Raw genomic sequence first — 19,394 nt, forward strand, 5'->3', positions numbered from 1 at the left:
GAACCAAAACATTGTTGGACAACGTCACGGCATGTCAGCGCTTTCATTACACACCAGCAGCATTCATCACAGCAGGGGAGTCGCTGTTTGTTTGTGGGTCAAACTAAATTAAAAATATATAATTCTAAGTACTATTAGCACATATTTCATAACTAGCTTTTCCATATTTTTAAAAGCAGCTTTTAAATCCACTTTCATTCATTTGCAAATAAAAAAAAACACTTTTAATATGCCGGAAGTGCCTTTCGTGAAGTAGTATAATAAAGCATTTCTCTTAACATTTCTACCTACTTAGTTGCTCCCGTGTTAGCTACTACAGGGATGAGTAGTGACCGCTTTACGGGGCTTTAGTTTACTAACGGATGTTGCCCTCAAACCGCGCGGGCTTCTGGGTAATGTAAGGTGCAGCACGCTGAAGGCAGCTGGTGAAAAAATAGCTTCCGCAGTTCCGTCAGCTGGCGAGGTTAAATGCTATGTAAGTGTACACCGTTGGACTCTTATTTCTCTCTTTTCACACAGCAGTGACAACCTCGTCTGTGCGGCTTCTCCAGCGTTTTTTTTTCCTTGTGTGATATTTGGCGCAACATGAGTCTGAGCGAGCATTCACTGCAAGCACTCTCCTGGAGGAAGCTGTACCTGAGTCGAGCTAAACTGAAAGCCTCCAGCCGGACATCAGCTCTGCTCTCTGGATTTGCCATGGTAACACCGTCCCCCCCCAAACATCCTGCTGTAGATGACTGCTGCAGTCACATGACAGAGCTGACATGTGTGTAAAGTTCCTGTACTCTTCCTGTTCCCTTCTCCCCAGGTGGCCATGGTAGAAGTGCAGCTAGACAACAGCTATCCTTACCCACCTGCCCTCCTCATCGCCTTCAGTGCCTGCACCACTGTGCTCGTGGCTGTTCACCTGTTCGCTCTGATGGTCAGCACCTGCATTCTGCCCAACATAGAGGCCGTCAGCAACGTCCACAATCTCAACTCTGTGAAGGAGTCTCCGCACGAGAGGATGCACCGGCACATTGAACTGGCCTGGGCTTTTTCTACTGTTATTGGTACTTTGCTCTTCCTCGCTGAAGTGGTTCTACTCTGCTGGGTCAAATTTTTGCCTGTGAAGCCCAAAACATCCAATAGTACTACAGTTTCATCTGGTGTGGCTGCTGCCATTACCTCCACCTCCATTATGGTGCCCTTTGGTTTAGTCTTCATCGTCTTCGCTGTACATTTCTATCGCTCCTTGGTCAGCCACAAGACAGACAGACAGTTTCAGGAGCTGGAGGAGCTTTCTAACCTCACCAGGCTCCAAAACGAGCTCGACAACAGAGGGGAATCTTCCATTCTTCAGTCGCCAAGCTCACATTTCCCATAAATGTGTACAGCGGATACACATTTGTGGTTTAACTTTGACTCCGAGGGGATTTGTCCAAGGAAGAAGCCACATTATTGGCTTCTAATTTTTTACAGGAATGAAGATATTCCTCACTCTTTGTTCTGAAATTACTTTTGCGAGGAACTGTATTTTTAGAAGACAAATTTGTTTCAACTGAACTCACAAATCTGCCATAATGCATGTAGCTTGACATCATGAAGTCTTAACTGTGATAGTTGCTTGATTTACGTCTACATACATCTGGGACATCTGAAGAGTAACTTGGCATCCTGTCTGTTGCCTGCTGCTTTTATTTACCAGTTTATCAGTGAATACTCGCATTTGCTTATGTATATTACTTTGTTGTGTTTTGTGAACCACACGTATGTAACTTTTTGCTCCATATTTACATGACCTATTGTACTGTTCACCATTTGCATTCAGAATGCATTCTGCGCTGACTGACTAATCACTCGCCTAAACTACAGTATTATTAGCGTATATTTGCTGACATCTGTAGCAGAGGCTGTGATGTTAAAATAAACCTTTTTTTACCAACTGACTTTCAAAGTTTAAAAAGTGTAGAAAATGATTTGAAGGGACTATTTGAAAACTAATTTCTAATGTTAGGATATGCAAGTTAAATGCAACTCACTGAAAGAGAGTTTCTGCATAAATACACACCATTTTTCATCAACAATCATCCTCATGCTGTACAAAGGCATTATACTGAAGTTTCTTTAGAATCTAAATCATTACACTTCTTGTATCAGCACAGTTTGACCTCTGTGGAGTACCTGTTGATATTTAGCTCTAGTGTTCCTCCGTGTTTCATTTTGTAAAGCCTGAGCACTCCACTTGTCTCCTGAATTAGCATGTCATGTTTATTCACATTTAACCAGTGTTTTGTTCTGATCAATTTAGAGAAACTGATCTGAGTAAATTGTCAATGCTGAACAAGGTAGGAGTCCAGGTGCGTGTGAAGAAAAACACCTAATGGTGTGCCTACAATAACTGAATCCACAGGCTTTGATTGTGTGCTTACACTGGTATCAAAGTGGTTTAATCTAATTAATTCAGTTCTAGACATGTAATTGGGTATTTTTCTTCATGTGCAGAGTTTAAATTATCAAATATTTGCTCTGTTAAATACAAATTAAATTTCAGCACTAGAAACACAGGAGCTCGTTTGCTCCTCTGAAACAAATAATCTGACTTAAAATATTAACAATGAATGAAACATTCTGAATACCATTATGCGCTTTCCTTTTATTTGTTCCTTATCAGTGAGCATGTGCTGGAGTGGAAACTTGCTTCTTGTTGTTTATCAGTACTGATCAAGGTAAGCTGATTTGGCTTCCCTTAAAACCAACTCCATGTCCACCAGATGTAGCTTGGAAAAAGAAGACAGGTACATGTTTTAATCCACAATATTGCATCGGAAAGAGGATTTGTTGTCAGTGCTTATTTGACTGTGTTATGTAAGTGGTGCGAAAATCAAGTAATTTAATAAGATGCATGGCTGTTAAAGTCTGTGGCAGTGTTTTACCTTTGGGATTGGATACTTTGCCGGGGCTGGTGCTTCATCCCTCCCAAAATCAGTCAAGGTCCCACATTTTGCTACTCCAGCCACCCAAAAACCTACATAAAGCTGGCCTTTGTCAGAATAGTAGAACTTTCCATTGCCGTTCTTCTTGCCATCTTGCCAGGTGCCTTCATACCAGTTACCATTTGCTAGAACACAAGATGAAAGTCAGATTTTACAGTTCCATACTATGTAAGGGTTTCCAAACCATAACTTATTTTTGACTGAAATGTATGTAAACCAAATTTCTCTTACAAAATCGAATGATGCCATGTCCGTGATTCTTATCCTTCATCCACTCTCCCTCATAGATGTTTCCGTTTTCATAGTACATTCTTCCCCAGCCGCTGCGTTGGTCCTCACTCCACTCTCCCTCATAAAGAGAAGAGTTGTTGTAAAAGTATGTTCCATACCCCTGAAAAAAATAGAAACATATCACAGATGCAACACACACCTGGCACAGTGTGCATGTAAAACATGTCAAAAACATACGTGCTTCTTTCCATTCCTCCATCCACCACAGTACTTTCTTGCGTAAGCCTTTGATTCTGGAAGCAGAACACTGTAGGTACCATGTCCATCACGTTTTCCAAATTTCCACTCTCCATTATAAATGGCACCAGATTTCTTCCAAACTTGAGTTCCTTTGCCTTGGAAAAAAAAATACATTTTATCTATAATGTAACAAATGTATGTAATGATTAATGGCCAGGCATTCACAGACATTTCAGTAGTTAAGTGGAAGCTGTAACCGAGTATCTCACCATGCTTCTTGTTGTTCTGCCACTCCCCAGTGTACTCGTTGCCACTGACTGAGTAAACTGTGTGCCGCAGTCCACATTTCTGAGACTTAATATCTAACAATGTTGAGACTGGAAGGCTTTTTTTAGATGTTTTAATATATGGCATGGCTGGAGGTAGCTTGATGTAAACACTATAAAAAATAAAAAGAAATATGTTTGACCTATGAAGCTGTAAAAGGTAGTTTATTTCCACCCACATTTCCATCCATAAGTCAGTTTATTTATATAGCACAGTTAAACACAACAAAATGTTGAAGCACTGCACAACATCAGCCATAAAAACATGAAAACTAATTAAAAACAAACAAATCAGTTACACCCTTATATCACAAAACCATTCAAACTAATTAAAAACAAATCAATCAAAACCATAAATCAAACAAGCCATAACAACAAATGTAATCACCATCATTGTATGAAAAATCACAGGGTAAGTCATTTGGACTTTGCATCCAGATTAAACTTTTAATTGGTTTTAAACTGTCAAAGCAAACAAGAAAATTTTTAATTAGGTTTTGAAAATCAAAGTGGGGATGCAGTTTCAAGGTTCAGGAAACCTATTAGATCGATGAACTGCTATGATATTCTGATCTTATGATCTTAGCAAACTACATGGGACATAAAAATGCAACAGGTCTGGCAAAAAAAAAAAAATACTAGTCATCAAAGTTATACTATACAGAAGGAGAAAGGGTCTACATTGACTTTAGTTCAGTGCAGGAGATCAAATTTAAAGAAGCAAATTATATATATTACAAACATATATTTACTTCATCAAAATATATAAAATCTGACTAAAACATCACTTTTTTAGCCATGTGTATTATGAGAGCATGTCTATTTATTGCGTTTACGTTTGCAAGTTAGCTACAAGGCCATTTAAGCTAGCTAATTAAGTTTTCTAGGTTACTTACTGTAAACGGTAAAAAACTGAACATCAAATATTCATTCAAAGCAAAGTACTTTCACCTCAGCGATGTGTCCAAGCGGATGACTTACTTAAACTCAGTCCGCTTGAAAACCCAAGCCGAGCAGACCCGGAGGAAATTAGGAAAACACGTTAGAGAGCTAGCAAGTTTACATTGTACTTGTTGTATCCTAGCAACAGCAATGTGTACTGTGATTGGTGCCTCATACATTTAATTTAGAGGTTGATATAAAACAAAATAAATATATTTGGGCGTCCTTTCTAATACCTGAGTCATTTTATTTATTTGTAATACGTTTTTGTTTACTTGTAGCAGGTTCAACCCCGGTTCATGTGACGTTCGTGTTAACGGCGGTTTACGGTGTGCGCATGCTCCGTGCAGCACAGTTTAAAAAGCGCCTGAGTGACCGGAGCAGCCTGCGAGAGGAGAGACTCGGTGGAGGCTGAAGCCGTGTGGAAGCGTCCTCTTCTACCCATCAGCTACTGGACCACAATGTCCAAACCGAAGTTTCAGACGGAGTGGGAGGAAATTGACGAGGAATATCAACAATTACAGGTGACAGCACTGAGTCTAATAGTATCCGCGGCGGCTTTGCAGGCAGTAGCGTGTCAGTAGCGGATGGCACTGACAGCAGATACTGTAGAGGCTACGGTAGTTTGTCTGGCTCTTTCCTGTTCGCCATTCATTCTCTGCTCAGCCGTAAACGCAGCAATAAGCAAGTAGTGACACTGTTGGTAACGATATTTAGGGAATGTGAGATGTTTCCTGGGGGTTTTATCCTCTTTCAGTCCACTGTAACATGCGCGTCTAGCCGCTAACGTTAGCAGCAGGGTGCGTGTCTTTTTGCTGCTATTGTGTTTTGCGGCTAATGAGCAGCTACAGTACCTTAGCTAACCCCTCAGTGCAATATGGTGCGATTGATCAATGTTGAGCAACTGCTGTCAAAGTTAGGCAAAGGTCGGAAAGGTGCTTTTTGTCCACGTTTCTTTTCCTGCATGTAACATTTAGCAGCCACTGAACACATCGTCATCCATCATTAAGTTGTCAAGCTAGCTCAGGTTAGCTCTAGTTAGCTAACTTGAAACAACATACGGGAGAGAGTGTTTCTCACTGCGATTATGCATGAGGCGTTTTATATTGTGTGATTATGCAGCTGGTATTAGACAGCTGGAACTGTGATGCCATCAAAATGTAAAATCTAGAGCTGCTCCACAGGGAAGGATGAGGATGATGATGTGATCGTCATCTGCCCAGGGATTTTCCTAAATGACGCTTACATCTGAGCTTCTACATTTACCTCCTGATTTTAATTCTTTGTGGCATACCAGGTTTAAATCATATGTTTGGGGTTTGTGGGTTTACAGAGACTCGAACATGTGTACAGAAAACTATCATGTGATATACTGTATACACTGGAAACACAGTGGTTGGTGTGTCTAGCTTTTCAATTTCCTTTTTCAGCTCAGAAGCTCTTTCAGGATGTTACCAATTTTGATTAATTGCACAAGAACACAATGGATTAGTAATCCACCAGGAACTGATTTCATAACCCCATCACACTCTGTCTCTGTTCTCTGTCTAGTACAGGACAGGAATGACCAGTTAGTATGTAATGTGTACTCTGTGTAGGTTTAAGCCACGCTCCTGAAAAAGCCTTTTTTCAAGCAGGTCTACACTTTAGATGACAAGACACATACAGTCTTTGTTCAGGTCTTCTTCCGTTCTCTGCTTAAATCAATTTTCTATCATGCATGTCTTAAAGAAAGCTGACCTTTTCCCGTGTTCCTAGTGTTGCACCACATGACCCCATCAGGGCCTGTTTAGATTGTAGATGTGGGTTTCTAGGAAATAAACCGCTGTCCTGGGTGTGCAAATCCTCCCCTCGGTAACAAGTCCCTAACCTCAGACCACAGGATTATCTGCTGATTCCAAGGACCCACAGACTCAGTCCAGTTTTATAAACCAGAGATGTGCAGCTGAAAGCTACCAGCAAAAGTGCACATAAGTGCAATATTTATTTCACTACATAATGTGATGTCATGGCCTGTTTGTGTTTAGACAGAAGGGTCAAACAAGATTTCACGCCATGGAGCATTTCCATCTCTGGTGAAAAGAGACTCTGTTTGCCAAGAGCTTTCCACTGTTGTCCATTGAGAATTTTTTTTTTTTTTAGCTTGGCAAAGGTTTGGGTGAGACGGGGATGTATTTTCACTCTTTCAAAGAAGTGTTTCAAGGACAATGTGGAAAAATTCAGTTTAAGCTCGTTTATTGATTGGTTGCAAACACCTATTAGCAGTGCTTTGTAAGTGTATTTTAACATGTTTGTGATATAAGAAACAGAAGATGTCGTTCATTGCACATTTCAGACAAGCAGCAGATGTTTCTACTCAGTCTCTAACCCCACATTTGTTTGCGTTATCCGCAGGAAACTCACAAAATATACAGACAGAAATTAGAGGAGCTCACCAATCTTCAGACAACATGCAGCAGCGCCATCAGTAAACAAAGAAAAGGCCTAAAAGACCTCAGACACAGCTTGTCCAAGTAAGTACAGTGTGCCGTTATTAAGAATGATATTTAGCAGGAATGACAAATAGCAAATAAAATTCTACAGCTGAATGTGACTTTTAATGTGTTTCCTGTACATTCAAAGGAAGCAGTCGTATAGTTTTCATTTTGTTTTGGTTAAATGCGTGACAGTCTGTAGACTTGTAGTTATTTGCAGTATATCTGATGAATTCCTCTTTCTTGATTATTTCACTCATGAATTCTCCATCTGTTCTTTTCAGGTGTGCACAAACATGTGAAGAGAAAGAGTTGAAACTAATAACAGACATCAAGACACAAATCAAAGATAAAGAAAATGTTTTCTTTGATATGGAAGCATATTTGCCAAAGAAGAATGGGTAAGCTACTTTTTCATGACTTAAGCTCAATATTCAACACTTTGTGACCTGGCTAAGCATGGAAAACACACTACATCATGGGAGCTCTAAAGGCCACCCTATATTTCATCAGTATAAATAGAAAAAACTACATTTAAAGTTTGTTTATTTACTTATTATGTTAACAGGCTGTACTTGAATTTGGTCCTGGGCAACGTGAACGTAACGCTTCTCAGTAACCAGGCAAAGTATGTAAAGCATTTTGTCTTAAGTTCTCCTTGAAACGTAGCTTTTCTGCATGTTGTCACTCTCTCATCTTCTTCTTTTCTCTGTTTATTCACAGATTTGCCTACAAAGACGAGTATGAGAAATTCAAGCTTTATATGACAATAATCCTGATGTTTGGAGCAATAACCTGCCTCTTCTTTCTCAACTGTCGGTGAGATGACATTTCTCCCTGAAGGTTTATTGTTGGTGGGGCTTATTAAATGGTGACTCATTGTTTTTGGCATGTTTTTTTGACTTTGTTTAGAGTCACTGATGAAATCTTCAATTTTCTGCTGGTGTGGTACTACTGCACACTGACTATAAGGGAAAGCATCCTCATGAGCAACGGCTCCAGGTTTGTTGTGGCCATATTCCTCATTAACATAGAACTTATGATTTTTCTGTAATGGGAATTTTAGTTTTGTAAATGTTTTTCTTCATGTCTTCCCCTGTTCTTCATGTGTTTTTCAGGATCAAAGGTTGGTGGGTGTCTCACCATTATGTGTCCACCTTTCTGTCAGGTGTTATGCTTACCTGGTGAGATATTGTCTTTGATTTTATGGCGTTATATTGATTCAGCGTCATATTGGAGCTTTTTCAGAAACAAGAGCAACTGCTAAGCCACTTAAAAACGACATTATCAGAACCAGAATCAGAAATATCTTAATGTTCCCCGAGGAGAAATTTCTTATGTTGTTGTTGCTCTCATTCAAGCCTTAGAAATATCAGAATCAGAAAAAGCTTTATTGCCAATTGAGCGCATACACAAGGATTTTTACTTGGTAACTGAAACTTACAGTACTCACAAAAGGTTAGTTAGATAATAAATACTATATATAGATATAAAAATAGCTTCAGCCATATTACAGGTGACTGATGAACAGGATGAAACATTACAAGTGAATAAATGAAGTGAATAAATAAACGTGGAATTCACTTAAAGATAGAATGTATTACAAAAACAGTGGCATTATATTTACATAATGCAATAAAATAAATTACAATATTGCACATGAATTGGATGGGTTTGATGTAAACATAAAATATAAACAGTACAATATATATGTAAGAATAAGTAGGAAAATCTGTCCTATAAACATAAGTAGAAAAAGTATAAACATAAAATGTAAAGTTAGCATTTTCTAAGAAAACTACATGGAAACATACAGTGTAATAAATAGTGTTTTTTTTTATGCACAGAGGTAATAAATAGTGTGTTACTGCATAGAGATATGTAGTTATTGCACAGTATTGAGTGATTTTGATTAATCTTGTGTGTTTCCACAGGCCAGAGGGACCTATGTATCAGATGTTCAGGAGCCAGTTCCTTGCTTTCTCCATCTATCAAAGTAAGAGCTATGAGTCAATTTACTCAACAAAATGTGTTACTGCATTCTTCTGTATGTTGATTTTATTTAGAATTTAGTTAACCAGGTTAGTTCCATTGAGATCAGAGATCTCTTTTACAAGGGAGACCTGACCAAGAGGGCAGCAGTATAGCCACATTAAAAAAAACAGTAAACAACAGATAAAATTAACAGCATTAAAACTTGCACACAGACAAGGTAGACTGTAATGATTTCACCAGAACTTTAAACTCATTCAGTGTAACAAGGGATTGAAGTTGATTTTGAGATTGTAGTTTATTCCAAGCATTAGGTGTAGAAAACCTAAATGTATGTATGTAGACGCTCTGAGGTTTATGAAGGCAGTAGCAGATGTTTGTTCTGCTTGCATCAGGACTGCACAAGTATAGTAATACTGCTCTTATGGATCTGGGATGCTGTTTCTGCCATCAAGGTTTATATGGTGATCATATAGTAAAAGCAATAATAGAATTTAACAGGTCAAAGATAAGCACAGTTCATAGTATATTTGTGTAGGTACATAGAGCCTATATTGAATACCCTTTAACTGCCTCTTGATGAGAAACTGTGGTGAATTATTGGGAGATTGAGTGATGAACCGTTTTAATGTGATATCTATAGACAATGACCATTAAAAAGATTGTATTCAACATTACAAAAGTAACTTTGTGCAAAAAAAATATGTAAAAATGCGTCGTAAAAGAGCATTCCCTATTTCAGTGACAGAAGTATTGCACAAATATTGACCAAACTGTCAAAAATGAATACCCATATTCTTCCTCGTCTGACCCACAGAAAACCTACCCAGGAATTAGTCTGATTCTTAGACCCTGTGAGCATTTACAACCCTATCTCCCTTCCAAATCTGGACCAGATACAGCACCTAACCTTTGTTCTTTTAGGTAGTATGTCTGCTGGGACCATTTCTCAGTTAAAATAAGTCCTCAAAAAGCAGAAGTAACTTCTTCCTTTGACTTATTGTGCAGCAGTTTAAACAAGCAACACCATTCCTGTTTTATTGTAACCACCATTTCATAGTTTTCTTTGGCGCTTTTCAGACACTCTACCATGACAATCTGTCTAGTCAGTAAATGGTGACAAAAATTTGTATTATCATCAGTTACAGACAAAAACTGTAGAATATAGAGAGGAATTGTTCATACAGCTGTCTTTGTTAAAAAAAAAAACAAAACAGGATAACAACTTTCAAAATCAACTTCTTACACAAAGAAATATGAAAATACTACAAATATTTTTATTTAAAAAAAAAAAATAAGAACCAGATGAGTTCCTGGATACAGAGCTGCAATTTGCAAGTGATGATTATTACTTAATAATATTTACTAAATAGCACTATTTAGAGCAATCATTATTAATGTGCAAGAGTCCATGGAAACATATTGAAATGTCCAAAACCCAGATTTGAGAAACTACAAACATAGACTTCTTGGCTTTTTTAAATTTCTAAAATGATTAATCAATCATTAAAAAAATCCTTGCACATAAATTTCCTATCAGCTAATTCATTTATCATTATAATTTGAATCAGAATCTTTTATATGTTGCCTTTTGGTATGAAAGAGGAGATAAAACAAAAATGACACTTATTAAAAAATGGAATCTGATGCCAACATAAAGCTAAAATATCCACACAGTGAGAGTCTGCGGCTCAATTAATGAGGAAATAATACAAAAACAGACAGCATTAGTAATAATATGGTGATCTGTTTATATTGAAACACGCTCTCCTCATTTTTTTCCCTCGAATGTTCCCGAGGCAGACGTGCTGCGACACTGTGTTATGATAGCACACTGATCCCAGAGCAGGTCAAGGCTGGCAGCACCTGCAACGCAAAATTTGTTGCCTAACCGTGAGATGTCCTTTTCAATCACTCTGCGTCAATGAAGTTGGCACAAAAGTTGATCAAACAAAGTGCAAGCATGTTAAGGTTAAGAAGAAGTAAATATCTAGAAGGATGAAACAGCCGAACACTAGATGACCTCCAACTAATAAAGGATAGTTTAATCATGAATCTCCTTTTACTTGTGCTGTTGAAGGTTGTGAGATGTCAGATGTGTCATCTCTACCCTTGTGAAAATGATTGTGTGTATAATAGAGCAGTTTTTCTCAGCAGAAAAGAGAAGAGAAATCTTTATCACACATTAGTGGTAACAGTCACTGCTTAGTACATGTAGACTCATCATGTGTCAGCAAGGTGATGAGGTCTCTGGTCGGGGTTTTCGGTTAAAGGTCAGATGTTTAAGTAGACAGATGTTCACTTAAATTAAAAAAAAATACAGAAAAATTTGTAAAAGTCTGCTAGCAAGAATCTGTTCTGTATATACACTGCTATATACATACACTAATACTGTCATTTTTTTATAAAAGATGAAAATAACAGTAACTATCTGTAAAATAATGATATTTTAACTGATACAAAACAATAAAACTCTGAATTTAAAAAAACTAATTACTATTTGTGAAAATACAGATCTGTTGATGTGGACATTGTTTACAGTTTGGGACTTTTTTTTTTACTTTTTTGTGTGATTTTACTAGTTATTATCTGAAACAAAACAGGGAGAATTAGTAAAACATGTTTTTGTTTCTTTTTTTAACGACAATTCAATGCATTTTCAGTATACAGAATTTTCTGACAAATAGTAAATGTCTGCAAAATAATTATATTTTTAGCTAATTTAAATGCTGTAAAAAAAAGTTTAAGTTTATGATCACACACTATTTTTTTATTTATTTTTTATTTATTTATTTTATTATTTTATTTAGATTATTTTTTGTATTTTTTTTAAAGTGTTAACGTGCAAATAATTACTTCCCCTGTAATTTTACTACTTTATTATCTGTAATGTACAAAACAGGGAAAATCTGTGAAACAATGGTTTTTTAAAAAATTTATTTATTTTTTTTAAACAATTTTTCTATGCATTCTCAATGTACATAATTTTCTTACAAATAACAGTAAATATCTGCAAAATAATTATATTTTTAGCTAATTTAAATGCTGTAAAAAAAACTGTAATTTTATGATCACACACTATTTTTTAAAAATTTATTTTTATATTTATTTATTTTATTATTTTATTTAGATTATTTTTTATATATATTTTTTAAAAGTGTTAATGTGCAAATAATTACCTCCCCTGTAATTTTACTACTTTATTATCTGTAATTTAACACAACAGGGAAAATCTGTGAAGCAGTGTTTTTTTTTTTTTATTTGTTTTGGGTTTTTTAAAACAATTTTTCTATGCATTCTCAATGTACAGAATTTTCTTACAAATAACAGTAAATATCTGCAAAGTAATTATATTTTTAGCTAATTTAAGTGCTGTAAAAAAAACTAATTTTATGATCACACGCTATTTTTTTTAAAATTTATTTTTATATTTATTTGTTTATTTTATTATTTTGTTTAGATTATTTTTTATATATTTTTTTAAAGTGTTAATGTGCAAATAATTACCTCCCCTGTAATTTTTACAACTTTATTATCTGTAATTTAATGGTTTTTTTTTTTTGGGGGGGGGGGGTGTTTAAACAATTTTTCTATGCATTCTCATGTACAGAATTTTCTTACAAATGACAGTAAATATCTGCAAAATAATTCTATTTTTAGCTAATTTAAATGCTGTCAAAAAAAGTGTAATTTTATGATCACACACTATTTTTTAAAATTTATTTTTATATTTGTTTATTCATTTAATTCATTATTTTATTTAGATTTTTTTTTAAGTGTTAATGTGCAAATAATTACCTCCCTTGTGATTTCACTACTTTACTACTATTATCTGTAATTTAACGACACAGGGAAAATCTGTAAAACAATGGGGTTTTTTTAAATTTTTTATTTTTTTTTAAAACAATTTTTCTATGTATTCTCAATGTACAGAATTTTCTTACAAATAACAGTAAATATCTGCAAAATAATTATATTTTTAGCTAATTTAAATGCTGTAAAAAATGTCATTTTATGATCACACTATTTTTTTTAAATTTATTTTTATATTTATTTAATCATTTATTTCATTATTTTATTTAGATTTTTTTATTTTATTTAAAGTGTTAACATGCAAATAATTACCTCCCCCGGAATTTTTCTCTACTTTATTGTCTGTAATTTAACACAACAGGGAAAATCTGTGAAACAATGTTTTTTTTTTATTTATTTTGGGTTTTTTAAATCCATTTTTCTATGCATTCTCAATGTACAGCATTTTCTTACAAAAAACAGTAAATATCTGCAAAGTAATTATATTTTTAGCTAATTTAAATGCTCTAAAAAGAGTGTAATTTTTTCGATCACACCCTATTTTTTTTTTAAATTTATTTTTACATTTATTTATTTTATTATTTTATTTAGATTTTTTTTTTAAAGTGTTAATGTGCAAATAATTACCTCCCTTGTGATTTCACTACTTTATTATCTGTAATTTAACGACACAGGGAAAATCTGTAAAACAATGGGGTTTTTAAAAATGTTTTTTTTTTTTTAAAAACAATTTTTCTATGTATTCCCAATGTACAGAATTTTCTTACAAATAACAGTAAATATCTGCAAAATAATTATATTTTTAGCTAATTTAAATGCTGTAAAAAATGTCATTTTATGATCACACTATTTTTTAAAATTTATTTTTATATTTATTTAATCATTTATTTCATTATTTTATTTAGATTTTTTTATTTTATTTAAAGTGTTAACATGCAAATAATTACCTCCCCCGGAATTTTTCTCTACTTTATTGTCTGTAATTTAACACAACAGGGAAAATCTGTGAAACAATGTTTTTTTTTAAATTTATTTTGGGTTTTTTAAATCCATTTTTCTATGCATTCTCAATGTACAGCATTTTCTTACAAATAACAGTAAATATCTGCAAAATAATTATATTTTTAGCTAATTTAAATGCTGTGAAAAAGTGTAATTTTATGATCACACTATTTTTTAAAATTTATTTTTATATTTATTTAATCATTTAATTCATTATTTTATTTAGATTTTTTAAAAAAAATTTTAAAGTGTTAACATGCAAATAATTACCTCCCCTGTAATTTTACTACTTTATTGTCTTTAATTTAACACAACAGGGAAAATCTGTGAAACAAGGTTTTTTTTTTAATTTATTTGGGTTTTTTTAAGTCATTTTTTCTATGCATTCTCAATGTACAGCATTTTCTTACAAATAACAGTAAATATCTGCAAAATAATTATATTTTTAGCTAATTGAAATGCTGTAAAAAAGTGTAATTTTATGCTCACACACTATTTTTTTTTAAATTTATTTTTATATTTATTTATTCATTTATTTCATTATTTTCTTTAGATTTTTTATTTTTAAAGTGTTAACGTGCAAATAATTACCTCCCCTGTAATTTTACTACTTTATTATCTGTAATTTAACAAGACAGGGAAAATCTGTAAAGCAATGGTTATTTTTTTTGTTTAGGGTTTTTTTAAACAACTTTTCTATAATTATAAATAAAAGCTAAAGCTAAAAATAATTATATTTTTAGCTGATTTAAATGCCGTAAAAAAAAAAAATTGCCTCATTTTACGATCACACACTGTTTTTTAAAGTGCAAATATTTACCTCCCGTTTTTTATTTTCTGTTTTCAGAAAAAAAAAAACGGGAAATCTGAAAAACAAAAATTAGTTAAAACCAGTTAATATTCTTTATTTTTTTTATACAGTGTAACAAATTCAACTGAGACAATGCAAAACTCACATATTTTTTGTTGTATTTCATTTTATGGATTGTAACTGGTGATGAGTAGATGTCAGTCCTCCATAAACAGAATTAGTTTTTGCTACATATAATTGGACACTCTTTTATCTTTCAGACATTTCCTGTCTGCAGAACTGAGGCTAATTGAGTCTAGCTGATCTGTTCATCGTCTTACAGCATTGACTGTGACGTGCTGCAATGCCTTTTAATCTTTGCGATCACTTTGTCCTGCAGGCTTTGTTCAGTTCCTGCAGTATTACTACCAGAGCGGCTGCTTATACAGGCTGCGAGCTTTGGGAGAGAGAAATCAGCTGGACCTCACAGTGGGTGAGTTGTATGCTATTTTTGGTGGCAGTCATTTCGATCGTTTGAACTCTTGAGCCATCTGTAACGCCATGCCTGGAAGAAAAAAAATGGGGTAAAGGTGAAAGATGAGGACAGCTGTTAGCATCAGCACACTGGGGAGCAGATGTCGAAGTGATTTGACCTCAGAGAATTTGCTTCTTAAACTACTTCTAATGTCAAATTGTTGTTGAGTTGCAGCACATCAATCACTTGTGTAGTTTTGTGTGTCATGTCGGGTGAAGGTTACAGCTCTTGTGTGTCTGTGCAGAGGGATTTCAGTCCTGGATGTGGAGAGGACTCACATTTCTGTTGCCTTTTCTCTTTTTCGGCCACGTAAGTCGAACTTTTCTTGTGTTTTCTGCTCATGTTTAACATCAGATTGCGGCTTTATCACCGTATTCCGGTATTTTAAATATGAGAACGTTGCACAAAATCGTGTAAGCTTGTGAGCTCACATTAAATTTTGCATCAGCATTTGTTATTTTTGGGAGAAAGATGTGGATCAAAGGCATATTTGCTTGTGCCACCAGAGTGTGCAGCAGCATTGTGAAAGATAACGCCTCCCCTTCCCTCACAGTTTTGGCAGCTGTACAACTCAGTGACCCTATTTCGCTTGGCAGGACACGAGGACTGTAAGGAGTGGCAGGTAAGGATCAAATTGGCAGATCCATCACTTAAGCTGAGTTAAAAATGTTTCGGTCTTAGAAGAAAGCAAGGAGCTCCTTTGAAAATCATTTGTGCATTTACTCATCTTTATGGAAGCAGCGTCCTTGTAAATTCACATTCAGGGCCGTATTCAGACATAGAAGTTGGTCAATAAATATAAAATATGGAGTTTCTGACCTCTAATAACACTATGGGTTAGTTTTTCAATAGTGAGTGGTGAAAACTAGAAGACTGCGTGCTATTAAACTTCTACTAAAAACAGTTTTTCAAAGGAAGTGCATTCATGTTTTACATAATACATCTTGATGACTAACACCATTATCCATTTTCTACCGATATGAACTGGGTGCTACTTCCACTCTGAAGCGAGTGCTGGTTCAGAGTTTATTCAAAAATGCCATGTGGTGTTTGGTTATAGGCGGCCATGTTGATTTTAGGCCTGAAAACAGCAAAAATGTCAACTATGATACATGTCAACTATGTTACAAAAAGTCCCACAGTTACATATTGACCCAATACATAATGGTATAATATGCATGAAATCTGCCACAAAATAATCAGGGTAAGATGTGGAGCAAACGTCTGAACGTGTCTGGGTATGTTCTCTTTAAAACATGACCTAATGATAACCTAATGTCCTCTGTAGAGAGTGATCTAGGAGTGAAATATGATAACCTGACGTCATGATCTGACCAATAGATTTAGGAAAGTATAATGGTGTCAAAAGTGTCACGCCTGTCATATGGAAAAATGAACAACTCTCACAGCATAAAATCCAATGCACAGCTCAGTATCTGTTTTTTTTTTCTTGGGGTGTTATCACTGCCAAGAACTACTCCTGGATTTTTGTCAGCAATAAATCCTACTGCCTCCGAATGCTGACTTTCTCTTTGTGTTTTTTTTTTTTGAAGATCTTGAACATTTGACCACAGTCAAGTCTTAGACTCCGGCCCATGATTTGTGACTTGGATTCCACTTCATCACTTGCAAATTGAAAAGTCTAGTCAAAAGATGGGAGGGACATTATTTAGAATCATGTAGCAAATGTGCAGCTGCCATGACTCGTACTGAAACACCCATTTTCCCATTTTTTTCCAGGTATTCATGCTGGCACTGACGTTTCTCGTCCTCTTCCTGGGAAATTTTCTCACCACGTTGAAAGTCGTCCACCAAAAAATTCAGAAAAACCAGGAAAAGGTGCAAAAAAGTGACTGAGAACAACCTCAGCGAGACGCATCGGACCCTTCAAACGGCCAGTAACCTTGAAGCAACGCGCACAACCGCTCCACGGACTGACCACGGTACGATCAGGCCGAGAGAACACGACGCTGAAACCACCGTTCCTCTCAGGCTTCGATGGCAGCAGCAGCGTCCAGCCAAAGCGTGCGGCAAACATGCTATTACTTTCTAATGACTCGATGTTGATGTTGCTGCTCAGTCGGGCTCGACACAAAGTGGTGTTGACCCGACACACAAACCGTTCGTCTCTTTATCCTGTATATAAAATGCGAGTGGAAGGAATGTGTTTTGTTTGGGTGTTTGTCGGTACGTGAATCTATCAGAGAGCCTTTGTTCAAATCATATGCAACTTACAAAGAGGGCAGGTAGCATCGGTTAACGGAACAGGAAGTAGTTTGCCTTTGAAGACCAAACGTCTGTCATGCTTCATACTTCTGTGAAGTAGTTACAGTCAAACTGTCTCTGGCTCCAGCAAAATTGAACACATTCAGCTTCATTTTCCTGAACTTTCATCATGTAGTTCTCAACTCACTGCTAGCCGTTATTTTTACTAGACTTTTGGTCTCTGAAATGACAAATGGTAGGTCAACAATTTTTAAAAATGTAAAATTGATGTTCGACTTTCCCCCAAATGAACTTCCCCCTGGTTGTGCTCTTTTTCTGTGGCGAGTCAGAGGCAGCTCTGTTTCTTATATTTGCAACTACAAGTGAATGCAACGCTGTTTCCCCCCTTCAGGCAGTGGTTACAAAAGCCATAACCGTTTTGTATGCTCTTATGCGTTTGTCCGGTTAAGTCACAAGAAGAAAAAAACGGAAAAAAACTTGTACTGTCTCCACAAATCACTGAGGATTAAAGCGGCTTATTGTGTGAATTCATGCCTAGAAGTTACATTTTGTGTTCTCATTACCAAAATATACTAACAAAACGTAACATATATACATAGATTTATCACGGTCTAAATCTTGCAGGCGTGGGAAGGTGATTTATATTCAGTTTACCACTTGAAGTCCATGTGCAGGTTTTGGATTTTTCTTTACTGAGCTGGCAGTTACCAATTTGTTATGTGACATTGCAGATATGTATTCTGATCAAATGCTGCTATTGGCACTGGTACTGTAAATCTATTATATATATATAAAAAAAAAAAAGATGTGCTGGATTATTTTTCTAATTCCGATCAACATATACCATTAAATATTTGTATTAATGAATTTATGGTCACATGTTTCACTCTGGTTCACAACAAACTTGTCTCTAATGCCTTATTCTGACTTCATAGAAAAAACTTTTATTTTGAAAACGGTAACATTACATTCATGTCATTTCTTCAGTGCAATCATGCTTCTAAAGAGAATCACTGGTATTTCTGTATCACTTTTGTTAAAGGGAAGACTGAATCGTGTTGAGTTGTCAACCAAAATGTTACATTTGATGCAGGAGCTGCCAGAATGCAACAAGATTTCCTCATTTTTATGATGTAGCTGCTCATTTCTAAACTGTAACGGGTGCCTGAGTGTGATCAGTAACACAAGACAGTTGACAGTTTCTCAAACTGTGTACATTGTTGTAAAAAAAAAAAAAAAAAAAAGAAATACTAATGATACACCTGAATAATAAAAACAACATGTCAGTGGGTCTTGCACGCTGACACAGAAGGTAATTGTGTTTATTTCAGTGCTGAAAATTCACTTTATTGTGCCACAGCTAATATACTCTGCAGCCAATAAACACATTCTGGTTTTGTGCCACTAGTGGGCGCTGTTGGTAAAGCTAAGAGCTCAGCTTCAGGCTGACAGAGCCCCAAGACGACTTGTTTCCCTGGTTTATGTTCTGCTGGAGATGAAGAAGAGACACTAAAGGCAAAAAACAGACTTCATTCACTGGATTAATTTTTCTTTCAGACAATACATGTTTAGATGTTTATTTTACTGCACTTTGACTATTAAATAGCTTTACAAATTTAATGAGATAATGCCTTATTTGTATATTTAAACAAAAATTCTGAGAGATTATTACCAAAAATAGTCTAAATCTAAGTTATCAACTATATATATATATATATATATATATATAGTTGATAACTATGTATGTATATATATATGTATATATGTATATATATATGTATATATATATATATATATATATATATATATATATATATATATATATATATATATATATATACTACCAGT

General features: G+C 35.2%; 3 protein-coding genes across 3 annotated transcripts; 2 read left to right on the forward strand and 1 right to left on the reverse strand.

Moving 5' to 3' along the window:
* Positions 1–121: 121 nt before the first annotated feature.
* Positions 122–1,928, forward strand: orai1b (ORAI calcium release-activated calcium modulator 1b). Its single transcript, XM_023290200.3, has 2 exons — positions 122–699; positions 809–1,928. The coding sequence occupies exons 1-2, from the start codon at positions 586–588 to the stop codon at positions 1,364–1,366; spliced, it is 672 nt and encodes a 223-aa protein (XP_023145968.1). The 5' UTR covers positions 122–585; the 3' UTR covers positions 1,367–1,928.
* A 687-nt stretch (positions 1,929–2,615) lies between these two features.
* Positions 2,616–3,860, reverse strand: morn3 (MORN repeat containing 3). Its single transcript, XM_023290212.3, has 5 exons — positions 3,716–3,860; positions 3,444–3,601; positions 3,207–3,366; positions 2,916–3,100; positions 2,616–2,759 (listed from the first exon to the last, which is right to left on the reverse strand). The coding sequence occupies exons 1-5, from the start codon at positions 3,858–3,860 to the stop codon at positions 2,694–2,696; spliced, it is 714 nt and encodes a 237-aa protein (XP_023145980.1). The 3' UTR covers positions 2,616–2,693.
* A 1,225-nt stretch (positions 3,861–5,085) lies between these two features.
* Positions 5,086–19,166, forward strand: tmem120b (transmembrane protein 120B). The gene is made up of 12 exons (XM_023290203.3): positions 5,086–5,238; positions 7,109–7,227; positions 7,473–7,589; positions 7,757–7,816; positions 7,912–8,007; positions 8,101–8,190; positions 8,307–8,372; positions 9,123–9,184; positions 15,186–15,278; positions 15,565–15,629; positions 15,874–15,942; positions 17,061–19,166. The coding sequence occupies exons 1-12, from the start codon at positions 5,176–5,178 to the stop codon at positions 17,175–17,177; spliced, it is 1,017 nt and encodes a 338-aa protein (XP_023145971.1). The 5' UTR covers positions 5,086–5,175; the 3' UTR covers positions 17,178–19,166.
* The last annotated feature ends 228 nt before the right edge of the window (positions 19,167–19,394 follow it).

This window comes from Amphiprion ocellaris, chromosome 17 (genome assembly GCF_022539595.1).
Source record: "Amphiprion ocellaris isolate individual 3 ecotype Okinawa chromosome 17, ASM2253959v1, whole genome shotgun sequence".
Classification (NCBI taxonomy): Eukaryota; Metazoa; Chordata; class Actinopteri; family Pomacentridae; genus Amphiprion; species Amphiprion ocellaris.